We start from the raw sequence: 24,352 nt of genomic DNA on the forward strand, positions 1-24,352 counted from the left end.
CAGCCTCCCGAATGCTGGGATTACAGGAGTGTGCCACCATGCCGGCTGGGTCAGTCCTTACCCAAGGATAAAGTCAGGGCCCCCAAGGCTTCACCAAATACAGAAAGGGGGCCACAGGCCTCCTAGATACCTAAGAGTGCTGGTGTGGTGGGAAGCTTATCTCCCACTTGCACCCCTGCCTCCAGAGGCTGACAGGAGCCTCTGAGGACCAGGCTGGTAGCCAACCTTTGCTGGTCACAGGGACACCACAGCCCCTGCCCCACCTGGGAGCTAAGTGCACCCTTGTAGTTCTGACATTAATACAGCATCTTGGCCCACAGGCCCTCACCGTGGGCAGACAGGACACCAGGCTACGCTGCAGTCCCACAAGGCAGAGGGGACAAGAGGGGCCAGAGATGGACACTCAGCCTCCAACCCATGGAGCCCAAGAAACACGTTTATTGTTCAAGTTGGCTCATATTGCTGTATAGGGTCTGAGTGCATATGTGTGCCCAGCCCCAAACAAGACCCAGAAAAAGACATCAGCTACAGGTAGGACACAGAAGGAAGCCTGCTTTGTGCCCTTCCCAGGGACAGTGCTTGGCTAGGCCAGGTAAGGGTGCTGTGCAAAGCATGGGCTAGAGATCTGCACCTGTTTTTAGAAAGCCTCCAATCCTCTCCTGCTCCTAATACTGGCTGATGAACCCCCTGTAGGGAGTGTTCACCCTCATCACTTGTACTGTCCAGGCAGGAAGCTGGGAGAAAACTCTGGAGGGCTGCCTGGTCCCCACACACAGAAGAGCCACATTTGGAGAGTAAACATATAAACTGGTGGCTGCAGCACTGCTCATCCATCAATAAATAATCAATCAATCAATAAATAAATGGCACGCACATAAATGAACACCAAGGAATGAACGCAGACGTGGACAGACCGATTTCCCTGGTGGGAGCCGTGGATCCTGCCCCCGACATGCAGCCGGGAACAAGGAGGTGCAGGGGCCACCCCATGGGGCTTAAGGCATGTAGGGCCTCTGTGCGGTCCATACCGCAGGTCAGAGGCTGGTAGAGGACACGGACAGTGTAGGTGAGGATGGTGGCGGGAAGTTGAGCAGCTCTAGCACCGCCACACCCACGCTACTGCGCCGTGTGAACATGCAGGAGGCAGCCACCCATTTGTTGGTCCTTGGGTTGTATTTCTCAATGGAGTTGAGGCTGGAGCTGCCGTCGTTGCCCCCCACAGCGTAGAGCCATCCATCCATAGCCACCAAGTCATGTGTGCTCCTGGGGGTGGGAAGACCACAGTGAGGTTGGGGGCAGGACCAGCAGGGGAAGGGAGAACAGCTCCCCCAGCACACGCCCAGCACTGCCCTCTGTGGTGGCTGAAACTGTCCACCGGCCACCCCTGGCTGCAGACCTGCGGATGTTCATGGGTGCCACGCTCTCCCACGCACCAGCCTTGGGACTGTATCTCTCTACTGAGTTGAGACAGCTGGTGCCATCATTTCCCCCCGCCACATACAGGGCGCCTTCCAGCACTGCCACACCGGCAGAACTTCGCCTGCTCAGCATGGAGGCCACAGAAGTCCATGAGTTCACCTGCAGGGGTGAGAGTACAGGTTGGAGGCAGACCCAACAAGGACATCCCTCCCACTAAAAGGACCTACTTCAGGGTGGAACAACCCCAGGGAGCATTGGGGAAGGGTGGTGGTCATTGGGGTGCATTTGCACCTGGGGCTCATACTTCTCCACAGTGGCCAGGTGTGAGGAGCTGTCATAGCCACCCACGGCATACAGGTTCCCATCTGCAGGAAAACAACATACCCTGGTGCTCCTTGCTGAGTGTGGGGTGGGGGCAGGCAGGAGGGTAGGTACATGGAAAGTAGGCCCTGTTACCCACCGAGTGTGGCCACGCGCACGTATCGCCTCCTGGTGCTCATGGCAGCAATGGATGTCCATGTTCCCGTCAGGGGGTCATAGCGTTCAGCACTGTGGGCACCAGATGGCTGCTGACCATCAGCCAGGACAGAAAAGTCATCCTCCCCCAGGGCCTGTCCTCCCAGGGAGTGGCTGAAACCCCCTGCTGGGCACCATGAAACTCTGACACGAGTCCTACCACAGCAGACAGCAAGGTTTGCTGGGTTGCCACAGGCCACGGGGGTGCCTGCATGATCCTGGGCAAAGCAAGTGCCCTGCCCCGCCAGGCCAGCCCCTGGACTGGAAGAGTCTGTTGCAGAGAGGAAAATGGGCAGAAAAGAGCCTAGGCCCTGGTGCTGCTTTGATCTGAGGTGAAAAAGCCTTGGGGACCCCCACGGCCTGGGACAGGTAGGACTTGTTCTTCCAGGCAAACATCACAGCCTGACCTCCTGCTGCTGAGCCAACTCTGTGAGGCCACGGGGTCTCAACCCCTGCTATTACCTGTTGAGGCAGGAGGCCCCATCATAGCCGCCAGCTGAGTACAAAAGTCCATGCAGTGCAGCTACACCCAGGCAACTTCGCCTTGTGCCCATGGACACCTCAGGCTGCCACGTATTGGTCACGGGGTCATATGACTCCACAGTAGCCAGGTCTGAGGTCCCATCATAGCTAGAAAAGGGTTCCATTACTGATCACAGCTGGCCTAGCACACATGTGCAGAGCTCCCCACCCAAGTATAACCTCTATGCTTACCCGCCCACAGCGTACAGCTTGTTCCCAACAGCTGCCACTCCCACCCTGGCTCGACGTGTAGACATGGAAGCCACCACATGCCAGCGGTCAGTTCGGGTGTCATATGCTTCACAGTCCCCATGGATGGCAAATAGGCTCCCTCCGCCTGGTGAGGGGTGAAAGGGCAGGAGGGGGCCAGGTAGGCAACAAGTAGGAAGGAGCTCTAGAACAGCTGGAGGGCAAGGGCATGGGTTTCTATGACGAGAAGAGATGGGGACTAGGTCACACTGGTGGGACCTTGAGAGGCCCCTGAATAGAGCAGGAGGGAAAAGTAGGTCAGTACAAGCTAGGCTTGTGCTGGACATGGAGGTGGAAGGCCCAGTGCAGCAGCATGAGGAAGGAGGGGCCAGGTGGGCATACCCACGGCAAAGAGCACAGGGCCAGCACCCTCGCAGCGCCGGGGCCGAGTGCGGCTGGTGCCCAGGACGCCCCTCTGCTCAGGCAGCAGGTGGAACTTGAGGGCTTCGATAAGCAGGTCTTTGCAGTCGGGGTGATGTCGCACAAGGCTCTCAGCATCCACATGGCCCAGCAGAAAGTCACGGCTCAGAAGAGGCAGCCGCACACACTTCATTAGCTGGGGCGGGGCATGTCAAGGTCAGGGAGACCCCCAGGCACACTTGCCTCAGGGCTGAGAGCCCCAGCTCAGAAATCTGCACAGGTTCTCGAGATAAGTGCCTGCCCTTCCCCGTGGGGTCCTTGATGGGAGAGGCCAGGGACTCCATGAAGTATACCCAGGTCTCTATCACCTGTGTCCCTCCCAGACACCATGGGAGCCTCAGGGCCTGGCCTCACCCGGGGAACATGCTGCCTCCGAGTGTCCACATCGTGTTTGACCCAGCTCAGCACTGCACGGTAGACGTCTTCCTCTGAAGGCACATTCAGGCTGTCGCTAGAGACCAATTCCAGCACCTGGAGGTGGGGGCCCTCAGACCTGAGATCTGGGGAGGGTCCTGTGTGCCCAGGGAGCCCTGAAGGTGCCTGGGAAGGAGGTTCCAGCTGGGGGCTCAGTGTTCCTACAGGGAGGGTCTGAGCAGGGTCAGCAGCCACAGATTTGGTTTCCAGGGGAGCCTGAATTCAGTGGTCATGGTGATGTAGAACCAGGAAGTGGAAATTACGGGCCGAGATACAGGAACAGGATGGCGTAAGCAGTAGAAGATAAAGGTTTGGTGGAGTCAGAAAGTGAGGACAGGATCTGGGGGCCCCAGGATGGTCACAGTGTGGATGTGGGAAGTGGGAAGAAGGGTTGTGGGGCTGGTTGCTAAGTTCCTGTTGTCAGGGATGGGGCTGGGGCATGATTTGGGCTGCACCCCAGCTGGCACGTTACCTGCTTCAGCGGCAAGAGCATGAACTCCTCGGTCTTGGCCACGTCCACGAAGTGCTGCAGCACATACCTGTGTGCTGCCTTGAGCAGGTCACTGCATGAGTGTGTGTCAGCAAAGCCCCGGATTCCTAGGCAGTTGGAGGGGTCCAGCTGACTCAGCAGGAACTTGCAGCAGGCATCTCGGACGCCATTCAGCTGCAGGAGGCTGGCAGCAGGGAGCAGCGTCTGTAGGCATGGAGGTGAAAGTGAGGCAGGAGGGTGCCGGAGAAGCACAGAGTAATTGGGAGGGGTGGGGACTCGAGGACAGGAGCCTGGGGAGGCTAAGGAGACTACCTTAGGGGATGGCAGCAGCCTCACCTGCACATTGCCCTCTCCCACTATAATCTCAGCTGTGTATGCAAACTGCACCAGTTGGTCCAGCGCCTGAGGATCAATGTCATGCAGGGTCACGTGTGTCTGTCGGCTCTCGCTCATCTCATCTGTGGGGACAGGAGAACAGGGAGTCAGGCTGGTGTCCACCTGAAAGCCTGCAGAAATCCCTGTGTGCCACCCATACAAGTACTTGCTTGTGAACATGGCGTGAAAATAGGGGCTGCAAGAGGCCAGCACCACCTTGTGTGCGCGGATCTCCTTAGCGGCCACGTGCAGAACGATGTCACACAGGAGACCACGCTGCCTCATGCGGCTCATGGCTACGAAGGCGTCGTGGTAGTGCCGCTTGGAGTTGTGGGCCACACTGTGGCCCTCCCGGCTCAGCAGCTGCATAGCGCCCTCCATGGAGGCTGTGGGCCGGGCCTGCCTGGGCCGCGCACGTTCTGCCTCCGGGCTGCAGGCAGGCAGGGCCAGGTCAAGTGTGCCCTCCAGAACTGCTCATCCCACCCTTTGGACCTGTGGGTATAGCCATCGCTCCAGCCGTCCCATCAGGAGGCCCGCAGCTCATGCACACCTCCAAGGAGGACGCCTTGACACTGACCCCGCCCTTCCTCCCCGACCTCCTCTTTTCTAACCCCCTCCCAACTGGCAAGGCTGGGACCTGTCCAGCCTCTCCAACCACTGCAGGCCCCGTGAGATGCGTGCTGCCGTCCCGCTGTCAACCTGCCCAGCTCAAGGGGCCGCTGTCCCAAGCGCGCAGTGGGCCGTAGACCCTGGCTCCGCTCCCACCGTCCTGCGCCCCACTCTGAGGGCGGACTCCAGGCGGCAGGAGGGTCCGGCCTCCGGGGACAGACGGCAGGCTGAGGCCGCCGGCCGCCTGCTGCAGCAGATGGGCATCCTCTGCCAGTCTCTCTGCCCACCCGCCCGCTCCTCGGCCCCACTCACGCGGGCGGCGGCGGCGGCGGAGGCGGCGGCGCCTCAGGCCCGGGCCCCGGGCTGCCGTGCTCTGGGCTCTGCGTCCTGCCGGCCGGGCGCTCACCGCGCGGCTGCATGAACTCGACAGTCGGACCCTCCGCCAAGCCTCGGAGCGCAGGAGGAGCGACGCACCGCCGACCCGAGAGCTGCTAGTCAGTGGTAGCAGCAACCCCTCCGGGTCGCGCTCCCGCCTCCTTCAGTCGCTGTTTCTCGGCGCCGCCCGCCCCGCCTCCGAGACCTGCGCAGCCCCCTGCCCCGCAGCCCGCCGCGCCAGGCCTAGCGCTGGGCACTGCTGGCCGTGGGATAGGGCCGACCAGATCCGCGGACCGTAGGGGTCTCTCGAGAGGGGTCTGAATCCGGTTGTCTGGGCGGCAGGGGAGCGCGGGGCTCTCTGCACTCACGGTGTGGCCCTGTCCCAAAGATGTCAGGGGACGGCAGCCTGGCCACCCAGTGTTGGATCTTTGGCGAACTTTCTGCGCAACGTCACGGGCTGCGTTTCTGTTTTCTCCACGAGCCCCTGTAGTTGTCGTTATTGACTTGTGAGTGCTCTATGCATAGCACTCCCTGTTGTAGCACTTTTGTTTCTTGTCACTGCCATGCATCAACACAGTGGGCTGTGGGCAGGGCTGGGCGGGACGCCCTGGCCTCGTCTTCCCCAGGTGGGAACCGTTATTACGGCATCTTACAGAGCTGCGAACGGCTTACAGAGCCTATCCTGCGAATACGTGCTGGAGCTGAGAGATCTAGCCCAACAAACCGAGGGTGCGTAATCGCCCTCCCGCCTGGACAACGCAGGCATCGCGGTCGAAGAACCTTAGAGCCATTTGGTGGGGCGGGGCCAGGGGCGGGGAAGAACCAGTCCGGAGGAAGTGCTGCGAGCGCTCGGCATTCTGGGACCGGAAGTGCGGCGCACGCTGCGCTCTAAGTCGTCATGGCGGCGGCGCGTGGCCCCAAGAGGTGTGTAGGTGCTAGGGTCGCGCGGTCCTTGGGTGAGCCCCAGTACTCTGGGGAGTCTCCTCGCACCTGTTCTGGGGCAGGGTCTAGCGGACTGACAGGCAGGAGTGACCCCTACTGTAACCCGCAGGCATCTGGCGGAGTTGACGGTGGACGAGTTCATGGCTTCGGGTTTTGATTCCGAGTCCGATTCGGAGCCCGAAGAAACCTCGGAAACGGCGACACAAGGGGCGGGCGAACGCGGAGTTGCCCGGAACTTGTGTGGGCCAGACCGGAGTGCCTTGGTCAGGTGAGCGGGCATCCCCTCCTCCGGCCCTCGGCGCGGGTCGTTCGCGGGTTAGGCCAGGCTTTCTCTGGAGGTGAGTAGTACAGAAGACCGCTTCTGATCCGTGAGACCTCTCTCAGACTTGCGTAAATCACAGCGTGTGGCGTGTTAGGAGTTGAGCGCTGCGTTTGGCATGATGAAACAAGAGGCTAGAGTGAGAGTTGCTAAAAGGGGTTAAAAGGGGCAGAAGAGGTTTGGGAGGGCGACATTGTTTGAGGATCCGAGGGAGCCAGCTGTGCAGGCAGCAGGGCAGGAGCAGCAAAAGCCTTGAGGTGGACAAGGAGTGGATTCGTGAAGGAGATGCACCAGAGAAGTGAGGGCTAGGGGCCAGCTCCGAGCTCGAGCAGTTATAAGGGGTTGCTTCAGCTACTGTGTAGGTGGCAAGCGGGGAATGGAGAGGCAGTTGCAGTACTGAGAGACGTGACTGTTTGAGAAGAGGCATGTGTCGCTTTAAAGGTGGTGCTGATGTGCTGGCGAGTTCAGGGAGCCGGGGCAGAGCGTGGTGTGGGCAAAGCAAGTCTGGAGAGAGCAAAGATTGAAAACGTGTGCTGAGGTGCATTTGTTTAAACAGTGTCAAGAGGCTAGTCTGGAAGAGATGAGCCTGCTGCAAACCTACTGTCCTGAGAATCTCCTTGCTTAGTTGTTGGTTGAAGGAGCAGGCTAACCATGTCTGAGGACACCAGCATGTTGGAGCTGCCCCCTCCCCGTGCCGTTTCGGGAGGGTCACTAACCACCCCTCTTCTTAGCAGGCGTAAAGGCCGTGCTTCTGAGCACAAGGACCAACTCTCTCGGCTGAAGGACAAAGACCCTGAATTCTATAAGTTCCTGCAGGAGAATGACCAGAGCCTGCTGAATTTTAGTGACTCGGATAGCTCTGAGGAGGGAGAGGAGCAGTTTCACTCCCTGCCAGATGTACTGGAGGTGAGGTCTGGGACGATCTCAGCATTGGGGACACTGTGCCTGGTACACCCTACCCCAGATTGGCCCTTCTTTGTTTGGTGCAGGAAGCGAGTGAGGAGGAAGAGGAGGAGGAGGGGGAGGATGGAGACAGAGTGCCCAGAGGCCTGCAGGGGAAGAATGAACCTGTTCCTGTGACCCTTGGTATGGTTGAGAGGTGGAAGCAGGCAGCAAAGGTGAGAAGCAGCTTTGGCTAGGCAGCTGGACCCCACCCCCATTTCTATCCTTGCCTCATTTGTGGTATCCATAGCTCAGCAGGTGGGAAGATCTTTCTCTGAGCAGCAGCAGATAATCAGCTGTGTTCTTTTTGAGTTCCCAGGCAGCATCCTTTCCTTCAGTCAGAGTCCAGGGGCTCTGCCTGCTGCCTGAACTCAGGCTAGTATGGATGGGGAATAGTGTTTTATGTCTTCGTGTTTTCTATTTCTGTAATGGAATGCTATTGCCAAGGTAATTTGTAAAGAAAATGTATCTATTTGACTTGCAGTTCTGGAGGCTGGTAAGTCCAAGAGCATGGTGCTGGCATCTAGTGAAGTCCCTGTGTTGTGTATCATGACAGCAAAAATGCTGTCTGTTTGTGTGTGTGTCTGTCTTTGTCTCTGTCTCTCTCTCTCTCCCTCTCCCTCTCTCTCTCTCTCTCCTTCTCTCCCTTTCTCCCTTCTTCTCTCTCTCCTTCCCAGCCTCCCTCTTTGTCCCTCCTTTTCTCTCCCTCTCTCCCTCCATCCCTGTCTGACTGTCTGTCTGTCTGTCTGTCTCTCTGTCTGTCTCTCGGTGCTGGCAATTAAACCCAGGTTTCCATGTATGCTAGGCAAGCAGTCCACCAGTGAGGTTCACAACCAGCCCCAACTTTGCCTCTTACATAGCCACTAATGCTATCATAGGAATTCCATACTTATGATTTCATCTAATTCTAATTATCTCTAAAATTTCTGCTATCAAATATCACCAATATGTGGGCGTTAAGTTTTTAAAAAACATGTGGACTTCAGGGGACACATTCAAACCCTAGCAGCATTTTTTGATTTGCTGGAGCCAGGCTTTTTCTGAGTATCTCATGTTGGTTTCTGCAAAAGAAACCATTTGTTGCTGGCTATGGTCCTTTATCCAGTACTCTTTTAGCCTTTTTCCCTGGGGCTCCTGAGACAGACTTCCTGTGCTTCCAGAATGGTAATAAACTTGTCTCTATTTTTGTTGCTGATGCATGCCTCAGTGACAGAGCTCCCACCTCTTCAGTGTATTTGAGATGTGGGGAAGAGGCTCTTCTCTCACTGAGTAGGCTCCTGGAGCAAGTCTCCTGTTGTGCTTTCCCTTGTGGCCTGCTGCACCACCAGTGTTCTTGGTCTTTTCTGCTTTCAGCAGCACCTTACTCCCAAGCTGTTCCATGAAGTTGTCCAGGCATTCCGAGCTGCTGTGGCCACTACCCAGGGAGACCAGGAAGGGGCTGAGGGCTGTAGATTCCAGGTCTCGGACAGTGCTGGTGAGTAGGGACCAGGGGCCTGGGTCAGGCTTTGTTACATGTTCTGTTCTGTGAGTGACATCTGTATTCCTTCCTTGCAGTGTTCAATGCACTGGTTACCTTCTGTGTCAGAGACCTCTTTGGCTGCCTCCAGAAGCTGCTGTTTGGAAAGGCACCAATGGACAGAAACAGGTGAGAGGGTGGGTGTTGTCAGTCTTGCTCTGCAGGAGAAGGCACAGGCTTGCAGGGCTCTGATAGGGCAGGATTATGGAAGACGCTTGGGAGGCACTCAGGCCATCTGGAGTGACCCTAATCTCTTTTCCCTTTTGGGAAATAAATTGTTGCCTTGGATTTCTTGGGTGCTTGATATAAGCTTGGTATTGGTCTTGACTTTTCCTAAACCCAGGCTTGTTTTCTCCTTGCTCTGTGGATGTCCTGTCCATGCTCCTTCATATCTGGTTAGCCTATTTCTGAGAGGTGTGTGTACGTATAGACAGGGACCTAGTTGGTCTGGGCAGTGGGTATGGAAGATCTTGAGTTTTAATGTTTTTTTTTTTTTTTTTTGTCTTTTTGAGACAGGGTCTCTCTGTGCAGTTCAGGCTGGCCTTGAGCTCACTTTGTAGCCCAGGCTGGCCTCGAACTCACAACGATCCTCTTGCCTCAGCCTCCCAAGTGCTGGGATTACAGGCGTGCACTACCATGCCCGGCTGTTCTTGAGATAAGCATAGCAAAGTGACTGCATAGTGGGGGTCGTGATGGGGCTGGGAGACTGTGCCACTGTGCCACCTTGTGATCTTGAGGCAGTAAGGGTCTGGAGAGTTGAACTAGTCCTAGTGATACCCTTCAAAGGAAACAGAGATGGTGTTAGCACTTGGAGGCGAGATGGAGAGATGGCAGCATAAAGACCCTGCCCTTGGTCCTTGTGGCCTTTCAGCAGATTTTGGTGAGCAGCTGATATGAGACTCAATCGCAGAGACTTAGCCACAGTTGCCAGGTGTTCAGTGTTTGGGAAGCCTAAGGGTCTAGGGTTTTAAGTGAAACTGAGTTTATAGATGTGTGTGTCTGGGTATGTAGGACACATGAACCAAAGATACCATTGTGCAGCAGTGAATGGTACATGGTTTGGCTCCAGAGGCTCTGAGTGCTGGCTGCAGCTTTCAGGTGCAGCAGGTCAATGGGGCTCAGAGGAAAGTTATGTCCAAAGAAGGTGACTGGGCCTGAGAGTCCTTCAGGGTGGCTAGGAGTCAGGACACTGGGTGCAGTGGCCTTCTGGTTTAGCTACATGTGTGGCTGTGATGGGGCTAGTGCTGCTTCCTACAGGCCTCGGTCTGGACCACCCTTGAGAAGTTCTGGTAAGCCCCTGTTTCCGTCAGCTGTGGAGCTCTAAGCTTTCTGTGGAGAGAGTTGGGGATCTGTGCTCTGGTGTTGAGGGCACTGTGCTGGGCAGGGTATGACCCAACACACCCTGAGGCAGCCTCAGTTTTCACAGGGTGCTGCAGCCATCCAGCAGTGCACTCTGGGGGAAGCTCCGTGTGGATGTCAAGGCATACCTGAGTGCGGTTGTGCAGGTACTCTTCTGGCAACAGTGGAGGGTGGGCATGGGAACCTTTGTCAAAGGCAGGAAGCTGGCCATGTCGCATGGTCCAGCATTTCTTTGTGCCTCAGACTCAAGTGAATTTGGGGTCTCACTATCTCTCCTCTGCTTCCTCAGCTGGTAACCTGTCTGGCGGAAGCCACAGTGTTGGCAGCAGTCCTGCAGCATATCAGCAGTCTGGTACCCTACTACCTGACCTTCCCCAAGCAATGCCGTGTGCTGCTCAAGGTCAGCCCCCACAACATGTGCCGTGGTAAGGTGCACAAGCCACCCCAGTTGCCCCACTGCTGGCCAGGCAGAGTGGGCAGTTGTACCCATCTTTTTAGGTTCTCTTAATAGCTCCTCTTCTCCCACAGTATGGCTTAGGGATGTGAGAATAGGCCCCATGGGGGCAGTGTGTACTAACGTGTTAGGGTTATAAAATGTGCTTCTTATTGTGACCTCGTGTGTATTGATGTACACACGTGACAGTCAAGGCAGGGTCTCAGGGTTCTGCCTTTATGGGGTATGATATGCTCTGTTCTACACTTTTCTTTCTCTCCCTTATCCTCACACAACTTCTCTCTGACATGTAAATAGCTGTTGCCCAGCAGATAACCCCAAGAACTTCTGGCTTGGCTTGAGAGAGATGTGCTGACCCTGGTAGGGTCTTGGGTGACAGGGCTGGAGTATGCAGTGATATGCCTTCTCCTTAGAGGATGGTGGTTCTGTGGAGCACTGGTGAGGAGTCCCTGCGGGTGCTGGCCTTCCTGGTCCTCATTAGAATCTGTCGACACAAGAAGGTTTTCCTGAGCCCTGTCCTGAAGGTACACATATTTCTATCAGTGTTAGTGCGGGGAATCAGCCTGGGGGCCTAACAGGGTGCCTTTGTGGCTGGGGCCCCTTCCTGGGCCCTGGCATTGTGGCTCTGGGTAGATTAGGTCACAGTGTCCTTGCCAGGAAGTTGGACTTGGTAATGGGAACAGGAGCCCTGCAACTTCTTGGGTTCCACCTGAACTCCAGCTCTCCCTGATGGGGCCTCTCCTCTTAGTAGACAAGGACATTATGCATGGAGAATAGAAGTAAGTCTGAGGTCACAGCCAGGATCCAAACTCTGGTGCCTAGCTCCAGACCCAGGGTGACCCAACCGATCACAGGGCCTCTGTAGCCCCTTCCTAGAGCTTTGATAGTCTTCTTGCCTGTATGTCAGCTCACCCCTCCCTTATGTACCTTTTTTGTAAGATACCCTCTGCACACCTTAGACTGCCTGAAGCTGGTGGGCACACACATGTTGGGCACATGCATGCAGACTGAGCATCCTCAGAGTTGGGGGATGGGTTCCTTTTCGGGGTGGTAGCTCTGAGGGAAAGGGCCATGGGTTGGCAGATGGGTTGGAGCCCCTGGGCAGTGGGTGCCCAGGTGGGCTTGACTGGGTTCTCTGTGGCAGCAAATGTATATCACGTATGTGAGGAATTGCAAGTTCACCTCCGCCAGTACCCTACCCCTCATCAGCTTCATGCAGCGAACGCTGACTGAGCTGCTTGCCCTGGACCCCAGCATCTCCTACCAGCAGGCTTTCCTATACATCCGCCAGCTCGCCATCCACTTGCGCAATGCCATGACCACTGGCAAGAAGGTACAGTCTGGCCCCTCCCCACTCAGGAGCTCAGCCCAGCAGAGGGTTTCCCTTTCTGTTGTGCACATTGTTGGGGACCGTGGGTGAGGTAAGCACACAGTGCTGCTGGCAGGGAGCTGGGTCTCAATGTGGAATTCATTCTGACCAGGAAACACACCAGTCTGTATACAACTGGCAGTATGTCCACTGCCTCTACCTGTGGTGCCGCGTCCTGAGTGTCCTTGGCTCCAGTGAGGCCCTGCAGCCCCTACTTTACCCCCTTGCACAGGTTGCCATCGGCTGCATCAAGTGAGTCCAGGGTGGGGTTGCACAGACCCTGGGGTGCGAGGACTCTGGGCAGTGCCCTTGGTGACCAGGGCTCTCATAGGTCTGGCTTTCTGTAGTTCTGGGGCAGCGTCTGGGGTCCTCAGGTATGGCACTGGAAGAAGGACCATATTCATGGGCATTCACTCTTTTGTGAAATGAGGTGGGCAGTTGCATACGATGCAGGACTTACATTCTCTGGGATTCTAGTCTGATGTGGTGTGAAGTGCCTTGTGCCTTTCTGGCCAGCAGAGGGTGTTAATGTCCTCCTGAAGTTGCATTGCCCTGAACCTTGGAGAAGGGATGCCTGTGGTCCAAGGGAAGAAGCCCCCAAAATGAACTGCCCCCCACATTAGAATGAAACTGAGTTAAAACCTGGGTTGGGTTTGTTCTCCAGTACTATCCCCCTTCCCCAAAACTATCTTTCCAGCCCTGTAGTGGAGCAAGGATGCAGGTCCTTAGATCAGGACCTGAGTTGGGTCATTTTGTTACGCCCTATCCTGTGTGGGGAATGTGGTGCTGCCTGCTGTGGAGTGTGGCCACTAGCCCAGTAGGAGTAACAGGCCTTCTTGTAGCTTCAGCCCTCCGAGGAGGCAAGGGTGGCAGCCAAGGCTGGTGTCAGGGGCAGGCCACTCAAACCTGGCCTCTACTCTTTTCGACTTCCTGCCACAGGCTGGTCCCCACCGCACGCTTCTACCCCCTGCGCATGCACTGTGTGCGTGCCCTGACACTGCTGTCGCAGAGCACTGGCATCTTCATTCCTGTGCTGCCCTTCATCCTTGAGGTGAGTAGGTTGTACCCTGCCTGCGATGAGGGCTTGAATGCCCCTCATTCTGCTGTGAGGTATCCATATGACTGTCCTGAGTTTGTCATCTTCCCTGTCCAGGGTATGAGTTTGTGAGCAGCCAGGGAACTGACTCTGACCATGTAAGGGTTTGCTCAGAATTGAAGTGAGCATGGGAGCTGGGCCTGAGACCTAGCTTGTGGTTGTATGGCCTCTGAGGGCGCTCCCTAGACAGTTGTGTGCATGAACTTGTGAGTGCTCCCAGGATAAAGCAAGGCTGGAGTGTGAGTTACTCCAGAATTGTCTCTGTATATCCCCTCTTCTGGGGATGTGTTAGGGAGGAAAGAAAGCTCCAGGAAGAGTGCGCATTCCCATTCTGCTGAGCAGGTTGCTGTGCTTGGTAAACATCCTTTTTATATCACATCTCTCTGTGAGACCAGCAGCAGTCCTTGCCCGGTCCTGTGGCCCTTCTGTCATGTCACTCTCCTAAGGGCTTCCTGCCCTGCCAGTGGCTCTGGTCCTGTCTCCTCAGGTCTCTCATCCTCTCCTGTGGCATTGTTCGCTTTGTGTGGACGTATGTGGGGAGGAGGGTGGGGGCTTGGCTTCATGCCGAGGTGGGGTTGCACTAAAGTTGCCTAGGCTGGGCTCAGATTTGCAGACCTCCTTCCTCAGCCTCCCCCGAATGCTGGGATTACAAGGTTGTACCACTGTACTCAGCACATCTTTCCCTTTTTTCTTTCACTTAGGGTAGCCATATGCTGCCCCTGCCGTGGCTCACTGTGTTGTGTGTAGCAGGGCTCTCCTGTACCCAGGTGCGGACATCTCTGAGAAAGCAGGCCAAGACTGAAGCAAAACTGCCTGTTAGGTGTCACTGCCCTGCCTTGATGGGTGTGCAAGAAGGGGTGTTGAGTCAGCCCCCACCCAGCTCTCTGTCTAGGCTAGAGACAAGGCATTGCTCTCAGCTCTGTTCATTACCAGTGACTGCTCCCCAGCACCTGCCCTGCTACATTAGGGTCTCCCACTGGTCATCCCTTCTGTGGCCCACCTCCCACTCTGCACATGTTTTGGGCCTCCCTGCTTCACTGGTGCTAGTGTTGGGGTCTCCTAGTGATGGGGGGTGGTTACCATTCCCTCCCTTTCTTGGGAAATTGAGATGCCCAGTTTATGTTGTCTGGAGGGCATACGAGCCTTCAGGACCTCCTCTGAGACACTGTCATATCCCTGTACAGTGTTCCTTTGTTATGGTGACATCCTTCGAGCACCTAGGATGTAGCTGTGCCTGGCCTCAGTGTCGACAGAGGAGTGAGAGTGGGCCCCGTACAGAGGGGCCCTTCTTGGCCTCCCTGTGCTGATCCTTATAGCCTTCCGGTCTTTGACAGGAGCACTGCTCTATCCACTAAGGCCATACTCTAGGATGAAGGGACCAGAGCTCTGGAAGACACACAGAATCTGGGGGAGTCTGTGGGCTTCAAGGTTTCTCTTGCATCTGCCCTCTCACCCTGGTGATTTCTGAGGATGAACTGGGTGACATACCCTTGGGGGCAGATTTTCCAGCAGGTGGACTTCAACAAGCGACCAGGCCGAATGAGCTCCAGGCCCATCAACTTCTCGGTGATCCTGAAGCTGTCCAGTACCAACCTACAGGAGAAGGCCTACCGGGTGAGGCAGGCTCCGGGCCCAGGGAGAGCATATGGCTGTGCTTGGGTGGGGTTGAGATGGACAGGAGAGACCTGTTGGTCTCAGCTTCAGGCAGGGACCTTACCTTTTAAGTCTCCTGAGTTAGGGACCAGGTGCTCTTTAGTCCTAGCCCCTGGGAGTCTTGAGTGTGGCTTGGTGGGGTGAGGGATGGCACTTGTGCTCTGTCCTGGAGATTGAGTGGACTCATCAGCTTGAGGTCAGAGGCCCTAAGTGCCTATGCCCAATCCCCTGGTGAGCTTAGTCTTGTCCTGCTACCTCAGGATGGGTTGGTGGAGCAGCTGTATGACCTTATCCTGGAGTACCTGTATGGCGAGGCCCACAGCATTGCCTTCCCAGAGCTGGCGCTGCCTACTATACTGCAGGTATGTTCCTATTGCCTGGTTTTCCTTGAAACACAAACACAGGCCAAAGCAAGGTGTCCTGGTCCAGTCACACAGGGCCAACAGCAGAGCCCAAGCAGTTTATGGAGTCAGCACTGGACCTCTGTGGAGCCATAGTATGATGATGTTCACAGGGATATTGGACCCTTAGGGGTCTTTCTCCTCAGGGGCCATGGAGTTGGATCTGGGCAAGGGATTATCAGCTGTGCAGGTTGGGATGGACCTGGGTGACACACTGGCTCCTCTGCAGGCTGTCTGAGCCTGCTATGGCTCAGAAGTCTGAACCTTGGGCAGGGCTGATCCCCTGCTGCTTTCCCAGGTGGTCCTCAAGGAGGGGTGGGGATTCTCTTGAAAGGTCCCTCTGTGCCCATGAGTATCTGCTTGCTCTCAGCCCTGCGACATTTCATCTCAGGTAGGCCTGTGCTTCTCAAAGGAGCAGGCACAGATGTCTCCATCTGGCCCCAGAAGGTAGATCAGCTGTGGTAGTCACAGGCTGCTGGGAGAGCTACTGCTCACACCAGTGCTAGACCTGGCCCAAGCCTGACACAAGTGTATGTGCGAGGAAGCAGTTGCACACCTGTAACTGCGCATACTGAGTCATGGTCACACCTAGTGTGTGGTATGGTCTCTCCCTCCTGTGTTTTCTTGGCTGATGATGCCTAGCAATCAGGGCACCTGCTTCTGGGATCAAGGTCCCAGGATTGCAGCTCTAGAGTAGAAATTTTTTTTTTTTTGTAAATAAAATGCCAAATAGTAAATATGTACTTTAAGGGGCTGGAGATTTAGCTTAGTGGCAGAGTGCCTGCCTGGCAAGCATGAGGTTGCAAGTTCAATTCCCAGTACCAAAAAAAAAAAAAGAAAAAACCCAGTAAATATGTACTTTAGATTTTGCAGGTTATATGGTTTCTCACAGCTGTTCTGTGGTCACCTCTGCCCACAGTGCAAAAGCAGCTGAGAAACAAATGCATGCTGTGTGCAGTGCAGCTTTATTTACTAGATAGGCAGTCGACAGGGTGGGGCCTTTAGTAGGGGCTGATTCACCCCTTTGGCCCTGCCACCCATTTATGGGCACTTGGGTCTGAAACAGATTTTTGTTGTGCCTATTAGGACCATGGGTGGCTAGTGTGGGTCCTGGGCTTTGGGTGCAAAGCAGCCCTGCATGGGAGCTGGCTGAGCCCCCTCCCTTCTGCAGCTGAAGTCCTTCCTCCGGGAGTGCAAGGTGGCCAACTACTGCCGGCAGGTGCGCCAGCTGCTGGAGAAGGTGCAGGAGAATGCAGAGTACATCCGCAGCTGCCGCCAGAAGGTGTCTTTTGGTGTATCTGACCAGCTTGCAGTGGTTAGTTGGGAGCCACATCTGGATGGGTGGGGAGGGTGCTGCCTGAGAGAGTACTAGTTCAAGTGTGGCTGAGGTGTAGGGGTGTGCCCAGGGTGGGGCATGACCCTAACCTGCCATAATCCCCAGGATGCTTGGGAGAAACGGGCCCGGGAAGAGGGAACCCCACTTACCAGGTACTATAACCACTGGCGGAAGCTGAGGGACCGAGAGATCCAACTGGAGATCAGTGGCAAAGAGCGGGTATGTGGGGGCCTGGGCTGGGTAGATAGGTCAGCTGCATTCATACCTTGCACGCTGGCATGACTTAAGACCAGGCAGGGGAGATTTTTATTCTGCCCGTAGCTTAGAAGCCAGGGACGGCTTCAGCAGGGTAGAGCAAAGCTCTGGCTGGCTGACAAGGCAGTGAACCTATACTCAGCTTGGAGGGGGGATGGGTATAAGGTTTCATGAAGATCTGGCTAGAATTAGGGGGCTTCTTTCCGAACCCCAGTTGCATTGGGGTGGAGGCCCCTCCCTCAGTTTGTACCTGATGGGTCTGTTCTATCCTGTTGGCACCAGGAGGGCAGGTGGGAGGGGTAGAGGGTGAGTATCATGCCATTGGTGTACTGTTTGACCTGCCTAGTAGAAAGCAGCCACACAGGGCCCCTGTGAAGGCTGGGCCAGGAGGGGAGCTTTGAAGAGAACCACTAAGGGAGGGAAGAATGGGACATGGGGTTTGGGTAAAGTGTGGCAGATGCTGTTCACAAGCAGTCAAACCTGCTGCAGGACCTGGCTGGGGCTGTGGGTGAGTTGAGGTGGAAAGTAAGATAGCTTGGGCTAGGTGCTCAGCTCCTGCCTACTTCACCTACTGTACTGGTTTATTCTGCAGCTGGAAGAGCTGAACTTCCCAGAGATCAAGCGGCGGAAGGTAGAGGACAGTAAGGAGGAGGACAGAAGGGAGTTTAAAGACCTCTTTGACCTGAATAGTTCTGAAGATGAGGAAGTCACAGATTTCTCAGAGAGAAGTGAGCCTGAACTGCTTCAGCATGTACTTCTGGGAAGGAGTAGGCATGACGGGGCCCAGATCTGGTCTGGTGGGGGCAAACCTGTTTCTGCCTCTTAGTCTCTGGCTCCTCCTTTCCCTTTTAGGTGGGGGTCTCCCTGGGATTGGGCAGGGCCTTCCCTAACTGCTCTACCACACTCTCCACCTGTGTGTGGGTGGGGGTGTGTCCCATTCCTGTAGCCCAGACATGTTGGCCAGGTAGGTGTCCAGTCAGGGCTATGTGCCTGGTTTCCATCGCCCCCCCAGCCAGTCCCACTATGCCTTTGCGGGTGGGCCCCGGATAGAGGAGTCATGAACATAGGCTCTTCTTGGTCTTCAGGGAGAGCTGGATCCCTGCGAGATGGGCAGGAGGCACAAGTAGAAGAGGATGAGGGGGATGACCAGGAAGACGAAGAGGAAGAGGACAGCAGTGCCTCAGGGGGTAAGTGGTTCGCCTGGAGCCCATCTGGCAGCTGGCTGCAGGAGGGTGGCTCTAAGCCAGGCTTGTGCTCCTCCCTGGGATACCAGACCAGCTGTTCTGTTCTCAGGGGCTCTGGCAGCCAGCTACAGCAGCACCAATAAATTAATTAGTACTGTGATTAATTAGTGATGAGTAACCTCCAAGACTGGCTTCTTCCTGATAAAGCGGAATTTATGTAGCCTCATCTTTCCCTGCAGACGGAGGCCCAGACGCAGAGGCGGGGTTGGTCCCTGGCGAGCTGTGGCGGCTGGCTGAGGGGCCAGAGGATGAGCTTGAGGATCTGCAGCTCTCAGAGGAGGACTAGGTCTCCTACAGTGCCCCAGAGGTCCTGAGGCCAGTGTCTCTGCAGTCTAAAGGGCAGTCAACAGTTACAGCATGGCAGGCCAGACAATGAGGACTGTGCTAACCTGGAAACAGGAGCTGGAAACCGGCATGGTGGAGTCTGCCTGCTGCCCAGAGGAAGACTAGCCTTACTCCCAGGATGCAGGCAGGTTCCCTGGCCTGTCTCCTTGTCTTTGGTTTGTCTGCAGATTTCTGCAGTTACCCCCAGAGTCTTTGGAAACTTGCCCTTCTTAAGTCACATGTTTTTCCTTTTAAAAATTCTCAAGTGTTTCTGCATCAAAAACAAAAGGAAAAAATGCCTGGGGGGGGGGTAGGGGACCACATATGGAGTTGGGGAGTGCCAGTGGCCCACCCGCATGCTCAGCACAGAGGTTGGGAAGGGTCTGGGGCCCCAGGGAGCAGAGCCATGGTTGAAGTTCCATTCTCCTGCTTGGGGGAGGCTCGGCCTGCACAGGGGTGGTTCCCTCCATAAGGGGAGGTGGCTGTTGGTGACTGCTCTCCTGGGGTGAGCTCTTCAGGACCCCGCAGGGTTGGTGGCTGCAGTGGCAGAGCCACAGGGAAGCTGGCCATGTAGAAAACTCGACCCAAGCGCTTGGCCACCTACAAAGAGACAAGCCTAGATAGGCACCTGCCAGAGAAGGGACCTGGGGGAGACTGTCCTTTGGGCACAAAGCCTTTGTCCCCCACGTCACACTCACCTGGGCTCGGATCTTAAGGGCAGGCCCCAACTTCAGCCCCATGGTGGTCAGCAGGTGCTCTTCAGTCAGCAGAGGCAGAGTCTCCCCATCAATCCCTTGTTCTCTGAACACCTGGGTGGGAAGGGCCTACTGATCAGCCCAGCAAGGGCCCCAGGGCAGAACCAAGAAGAGCAGTCTGCATCTTATAGGGGAGAGTCACAGGAAAAGAAAGCCCCCCTTGTGTGCGTGGGCTGTGTGAAATCAAGACGGGCTGGTAAGGGACTGAAGGGTGGGCAGCTGGTAGTCCCACCCAGCCCCAGGGGCCAGAGCTTCCTTACCTGAGTATACTCTGCACAGCCCGACAGGCCTCCCACAAAGTTGCAGACTTCATCCACGGTCCACTTGCTGATGTCCTCTGGAGCTGTGGCCTCCTCTCCATCGGAGAAGAGCCCCCCCATGGTGCCTAGATGTGTGCAGCAGTGTCAAGAGGGATCTGGCCCATTTCTTCCCATGTCCCCACCCCTTCTGTTGACCTTTACTTGCTCAAATTAAGATAGGATGGCTGACTAGAAAGGTTTTTCTTCCCAAAGGAACCGCCCACTCAAACTCCCATGGATGGTCAGACTGAGTCTGTCTCCTGCTTGTGGGTGCCCACCTGTATGGAAGTAGGGGCTAACCGTATAGGGGAAGCCCAGTGGCAGCGGTGGGGGCAGGGCGGACCCTGAGAGAGGCCCTTTCCCTTCCATGCGGGCCCCTCCAGCGGGGACTTGGCCCGGGGTGGAGCCCTGGCTCCCAGCAACTGCCATCTCCAGGTCCTCTCCATCTGAGTCTTTGAGGGGCTCATCCTCTGCGCCATCTTGAGCCCAGAGCCCAGCCCCTGTTGTCTCTTTAGACTCGCTGGGCTGGGCTGGGGTAGAGGTGGTGCCCCCTTTCCGAAGGGCTCGGCGGGCAGACTCGCGGGGCGGAGTCGGGGGCCCTGGGCCCGGCGGGCCTTGGGGAGGCAGGGCTAGCAGCGGCGCGGAGCTCTGTTTCAGCACTAGCAACGCCCCGCGCCGCTGCACCTCCTCCGCGCTGTCTGGGGCGCGCAAAGCCGCCTCGGGCGCCAGCAGCTGTGGCCGGTGAGCGCTCTCCAGCTCCTTCTGTCGAAGCAGTTCCGCTGACATCTCCAGCCTGGCCCGGGGAAAGGAGAGGGCGGGTCAGCTGGGGGGTGCGCCTACCACCACCCCGCTGGCTTCTGGCACCTACCGAGCCAGGCTCTGCTTCCGCAGGAGCTCCTGCTGCCGGGCCAGCATCTCCGCCTGGGCGGGGGGCAGGAAGCCATAGCCTGGTGGAAGGGGACAGCCCGGGGCTAGCGGTACAGGCCACCCAAACTGGCCCTCTACACCCCCTCGGTATCAGACCTTGACCCCCTCAGGAAAGGCCTCACTGCCCACCCACCCCCGCCCGAAGGGCTTGTACACCACCTGCGCCTCACCTGGAGTCTGGCACAGAGCTGACGGCACCCCCAAAAAGGGGGGCCTGAGATGGGAGCCCAGGGCGATGTGGGAGGCATTCTGGGGCGACAGCAAGGGGGGCGGCTGGGACAGCTCCCTGTGGGCGGCAGAACGTGGGCGGCGCGCCGCGGGGCCCAGCCCCCTCCACACCCAACCTTCCCGTAACCCCCCTCGGCACACCCCCACCCCTCCCGCCGCTAATTGCTGGCCCCGCGGGCGGTCGATGCGCCAGCTCCTCAGGGCTCCGGGTCGTGCGCCGCCCCCGCCCCCGCCGGCGGCGCCAATTAATCTCGGCGGCGGCGCGGAGGCGCTGACCCGGCGGGCGGCGGCGACTGCAGCGGTAATTACCGAGCCAGGCCGCTCCCTCCCCTTCTTTGCCCGCTCCCCCACCCCCCGCGGGCCCCCGCAGCCCGGGCGCGCGGCTTAATTAGCTGCGATCCGGAGCTCGGCGCCTGCAGCTGGCCGGCCGCAGGGGCGGCCCGCGGGAGGCCGTCTGCGAGCTCACAGATCCGGCGACCGCCCGGCGGCGCTGCTCAGGCCCCCCACACTCACGCCCCAGAGTCCTCGGCCGAAGGCGGGATTCCCCCTCCGCCTTCTGCTTCCCAACCTACCCCACGCCAAGGGGGGCCCTCAGTGTCGCAGGGGCACCTGGATTCTGCGGCTCCCGGGTTGCCCAGCAAGGAAACCCGAATGGCCTTTCGCATTCTTGCCCGGGGCGGTGGTCACCCTCACATTCTGCCTCACTAATTTCCTGGGACCCTGGCAGCAGACCCTAAGCCAAAGGTTGAGCACTGCGTGTGCGACAGCTGGGGTGTGGGGTGGCCACCCCAGTACCTCTCGGAGAAGGACGCGGCAGCAGTTGGCGTGGGGCCCTCGCGGTGTTGTGCCAGACCCTGCTTCCGGCGCTGACCTGCGGCAGATGAGGGCAGGTGGACATCCAGACCACTGGGGCTCCTCAATGCTGCAGCTGCCACCTCCTGCCGGACCCTCAGGAGATCTGGTGGAGGCGGGCAGTGACTCAGGCCAGGCTCGTGTAGGATTTCCCCCATCCTGGAAGCCCTGTAGCACCTGAGCTACGGCAACTCCCACTACCTCCCTGCTAAGTCAGCCCTAAGGATGGCTGGGACCTGAGCAGGAGCAGTCACAGGGCAGGGGAGATGACAGATCCTGGAATGAGGTGAGGACCCCCCCCCCCCATAGCTCCAGGAGACCCTCAGGACAAGGCTTCTGGGCCAGCCCTGGAGGTGACGTGAGAAGAGCCCAGGAATTGGAGTGGGTTTCAAACGGGGCTGCCTCGTGACTGCCTCCTGGATAAGAGCTGAAAAATTTGAGATCTTGACACCCAGAGACAGCTGGAAAGAACTTGTCACTTTTGGCCACAGAAGTAGACACCATCACCATCCAGCGTTGCCACCGAGGCCCACAGGCAGGACCACGCGGGTCCCCACACTCCCCCTCGAGAGCTGCTCTGCCGCCGCAGCCTCTGTTTATAAATTAATTACCCGAAAAGCGGAGGTGGGCCTGCCCTGGGCCACGCGCCAGCCCGCAGAGCCGAGCCCTGCCGCCCGCCCGCCCGCGTTGATCCCTGCGGGGCCCCCGCCCGCGCTATTTGGAGCCGGCTCTGCGGCCGGAGGTGGCGCGCTTGATGATTGACAGCGGGCTCCCAACGCGGCGGAGACCCTCCCCCGCACAGGCCAGCACAGCCAGCCCCAGGCAGGGCACGGAAAGCAATTAAAAAGGAAGATTTTTAAATTATTAACATTTGGTGAATTATTCAGGCTCTTGGTGCCTGAGCTGCCCTGGGGAACGGTGCCTTGTGCAAGGAGAGGAAGTCCTGCCCCCTCCCCGCTGCGGCCCCGCCAGAAAAGCCAAGCTTCCATTGCAGAGCTGGGAGGGTAAGGCAGAGTGCAGTGGACTTGGTGTCCCTGGGGATGACCAGAGGGTCAAGCAAGCCTACTGGGTGGTGAGGCAGGAGCAGTGCTTCGCCCTGGGGCTTCTGAGCAGCGAGACCACGGTGGCCAAAATCCTAGATGCCCCTGTCCAGGATGATCTGGTACAATCTCAGCATGACCACAGGTCAGTGTCCACTAACGTACGCTTCTGCCCTGACTACTGTGGGAGTGAGGAGGATCCGAAACATGCCTCAGGGGCTCCTAAACAGGGGAGCAGGTGGCCTGCTCAAGTCTCACATCCCCTCTCACCTGGGCTCACCCATGAGTTAGGTGTGGGCCTGGTGGACTTGGGAGCGGTGGCACCCAAGAATAAGCAGCTAGGGGCAGAGCAGCACATCCTGTCCTGGTTCCCATGGCAGCCAGATATCCAGGGTCTTATAGAGGGTGCCTGAGGGGCACATTTGAGGGGCAGGGATCATATAGGGGCACGCACCATGACTTGGGAGGCCCAGTGGGTAGAGACGCTGAGGGTCCTCAAAGGTGCTGGCCTCACTGAGGGCTGACACGAGCCGCCGGTAGTGGTCCTCAGGGGCCATGCTGGGCCCCAGTTCTGGCAGTAGCAGGGTCTCTGCATTGGGGGAACATATGGTGAGGGTGCTTCTTAAGTTAATGCCAACAGGCAGAGGCAGGGCCCCCTCTTACAACCCTCTCCCCAGGACTAAGGGGTCCTCAGGGCTCAAGGACTAGACCTGCTTCCTCCTCCAAGGATCTGTCTCCCACCCCTGGGCAGGCTCCCACCTTGCGGGGACTTGCTTCGGGCCCGCTTTTCTGAAGAGCAGTCACTGCTGATGTGGGAGGAGCAGCCCAGCCTCTTGCCTAACAAGTCACCTGTGAAGGGAGGAGATCAGGGCTTGGGGAGGAGGAATTTAGGGAAGGCCAGGTGGGGAGGAACCAACCCCTGCCCCAGCTCAGCCCAGAAACCCTGCCCACCATCACTCAGGGGACCCTTTGTCCTGGCCTTTGCCTGATGAGCCAGCAGGCCCAAGGATATTATGGCAGGGGTGTGCACAGAGGTAGTGGAAAACTGGGGACAGACTCCTACAGGAATCCCACAGCCCCGACCAACCAGTCTAGTCTCATGTGCAAGTTCGTGGCTGTTCCTGACTCCAGCTGGAGAACAGAATCTACCTTTTCCTCCTAGGAAATGGGGGTGCAAGGGTGGGGGGCAGGTTGAGAAGGCACCCCCCCACCTCTTCCTGCTCAGTGAAGTCCCCTCCACTCCTGGGCCCTCCCCAGCCCTGATACCAGAAGGTGGGGTCCTTCCTCTCCATTGTACTTGTCCTTGGTTGTCACACACCTGCCCACCTGCCCAGCCAGGCCCTGTGCTCCTGCGGGAACCCAAAGCCCCTGGATGCCTGGCACCAGGCTAGGCCCAAGCCCCATTCCTGATGTCCCCTGTAGGGCCCCACAGTTCACACCTCCATCACCAACCCAGCCCAAGCACCATGTTGCCAGTTCCTCCTGAGCCTTTTGACCCAAAAGCCAGAAGTTTGCTGCCTTTGACCCAATAGCCCAGGCCCTGCTGCCTCTGGCTCTCATTCTTACCAGTCCCTGGGTGTGTGTGTGTGTGTGTGTGTGTGTGTGTGTGTGTGTGTGTGTGTGTGTGTGTGTGTGTGTGAGAGAGAGAGAGA

General features: G+C 57.4%; 3 protein-coding genes across 10 annotated transcripts in view; 1 reads left to right on the top strand and 2 right to left on the bottom strand.

Annotated features, from left to right (window-relative positions):
* Window positions 1–396: 396 nt before the first annotated feature.
* On the bottom strand, window positions 397–6,109 carry Klhl17 (kelch-like family member 17). Of its 7 annotated transcripts, none has more exons than XM_005404283.2 (12): window positions 5,327–6,109; window positions 4,576–4,835; window positions 4,367–4,488; window positions 4,013–4,234; window positions 3,481–3,597; window positions 3,049–3,262; window positions 2,650–2,794; window positions 2,398–2,565; window positions 1,880–1,968; window positions 1,711–1,784; window positions 1,397–1,578; window positions 397–1,263 (listed from the first exon to the last, which is right to left on the bottom strand). In XM_005404283.2, the coding sequence occupies exons 1-12, from the start codon at window positions 5,431–5,433 to the stop codon at window positions 1,035–1,037; spliced, it is 1,929 nt and encodes a 642-aa protein (XP_005404340.1). In that variant the 5' UTR covers window positions 5,434–6,109; the 3' UTR covers window positions 397–1,034. The 7 variants fall into 7 exon arrangements, with proteins under 7 accessions (XP_005404340.1, XP_013359661.1, XP_013359660.1 ...); XM_013504207.1 differs by having other exon boundaries at window positions 1,434–1,578; window positions 3,481–3,666; XM_013504206.1 differs by having other exon boundaries at window positions 3,481–3,666.
* A 94-nt stretch (window positions 6,110–6,203) lies between these two features.
* On the top strand, window positions 6,204–18,857 carry Noc2l (NOC2-like nucleolar associated transcriptional repressor). Of its 2 annotated transcripts, none has more exons than XM_005404273.2 (19): window positions 6,204–6,313; window positions 6,441–6,599; window positions 7,382–7,556; window positions 7,640–7,768; window positions 8,946–9,066; window positions 9,147–9,237; window positions 10,526–10,613; window positions 10,757–10,867; window positions 11,335–11,445; window positions 12,066–12,254; window positions 12,403–12,542; window positions 13,230–13,341; window positions 14,887–15,000; window positions 15,300–15,401; window positions 16,612–16,755; window positions 16,882–16,995; window positions 17,624–17,759; window positions 18,117–18,218; window positions 18,455–18,857. In XM_005404273.2, the coding sequence occupies exons 1-19, from the start codon at window positions 6,288–6,290 to the stop codon at window positions 18,559–18,561; spliced, it is 2,271 nt and encodes a 756-aa protein (XP_005404330.1). In that variant the 5' UTR covers window positions 6,204–6,287; the 3' UTR covers window positions 18,562–18,857. The 2 variants fall into 2 exon arrangements, with proteins under 2 accessions (XP_005404330.1, XP_005404333.1); XM_005404276.2 differs by having other exon boundaries at window positions 10,535–10,613.
* Window positions 18,858–18,938: 81 nt separating this feature from the next.
* The window catches only part of Samd11 (sterile alpha motif domain containing 11), a 17,429-nt gene continuing 12,015 nt past the window's right edge, over window positions 18,939–24,352 (bottom strand). Inside the window, exons 6-14 of the mRNA XM_005404271.2 lie at window positions 23,460–23,549; window positions 23,155–23,289; window positions 21,604–21,766; window positions 20,751–20,866; window positions 20,522–20,600; window positions 19,932–20,446; window positions 19,615–19,739; window positions 19,298–19,408; window positions 18,939–19,199 (exon numbers count right to left, since the gene is read on the bottom strand). Coding sequence (XP_005404328.1) covers window positions 18,960–19,199; window positions 19,298–19,408; window positions 19,615–19,739; window positions 19,932–20,446; window positions 20,522–20,600; window positions 20,751–20,866; window positions 21,604–21,766; window positions 23,155–23,289; window positions 23,460–23,549 — 1,574 coding nt within the window. The 3' untranslated portion in view covers window positions 18,939–18,959. The remainder of the gene's footprint in view (window positions 19,200–19,297; window positions 19,409–19,614; window positions 19,740–19,931; window positions 20,447–20,521; window positions 20,601–20,750; window positions 20,867–21,603; window positions 21,767–23,154; window positions 23,290–23,459; window positions 23,550–24,352) is intronic.

The sequence above is a fragment of the Chinchilla lanigera genome, unplaced genomic scaffold (genome assembly GCF_000276665.1).
Source record: "Chinchilla lanigera isolate Chin_1 unplaced genomic scaffold, ChiLan1.0 scaffold00085, whole genome shotgun sequence".
Classification (NCBI taxonomy): domain Eukaryota; kingdom Metazoa; phylum Chordata; class Mammalia; order Rodentia; family Chinchillidae; genus Chinchilla; species Chinchilla lanigera.

Coding starts and splice junctions, on each gene's coding strand:
- Klhl17 (XM_013504206.1), bottom strand. CDS start 5,433: ATGCAGCCGCGCGGTGAGCGCCCGGCCGGCAGGACGCAGAGCCCAGAG. Junction 4,235..4,366: donor TGGGAGAGGGCAATGTGCAG/GTGAGGCTGCTG, acceptor CCATGCCTACAG/ACGCTGCTCCCTGCTGCCAG. Junction 2,795..3,048: donor CCCTGTGCTCTTTGCCGTGG/GTATGCCCACCT, acceptor ACCCCTCACCAG/GCGGAGGGAGCCTATTTGCC.
- Noc2l (XM_005404273.2), top strand. CDS start 6,288: ATGGCGGCGGCGCGTGGCCCCAAGAG. Junction 10,868..11,334: donor AATGCCGTGTGCTGCTCAAG/GTCAGCCCCCAC, acceptor CCTTCTCCTTAG/AGGATGGTGGTTCTGTGGAG. Junction 15,402..16,611: donor CGCTGCCTACTATACTGCAG/GTATGTTCCTAT, acceptor TCCCTTCTGCAG/CTGAAGTCCTTCCTCCGGGA.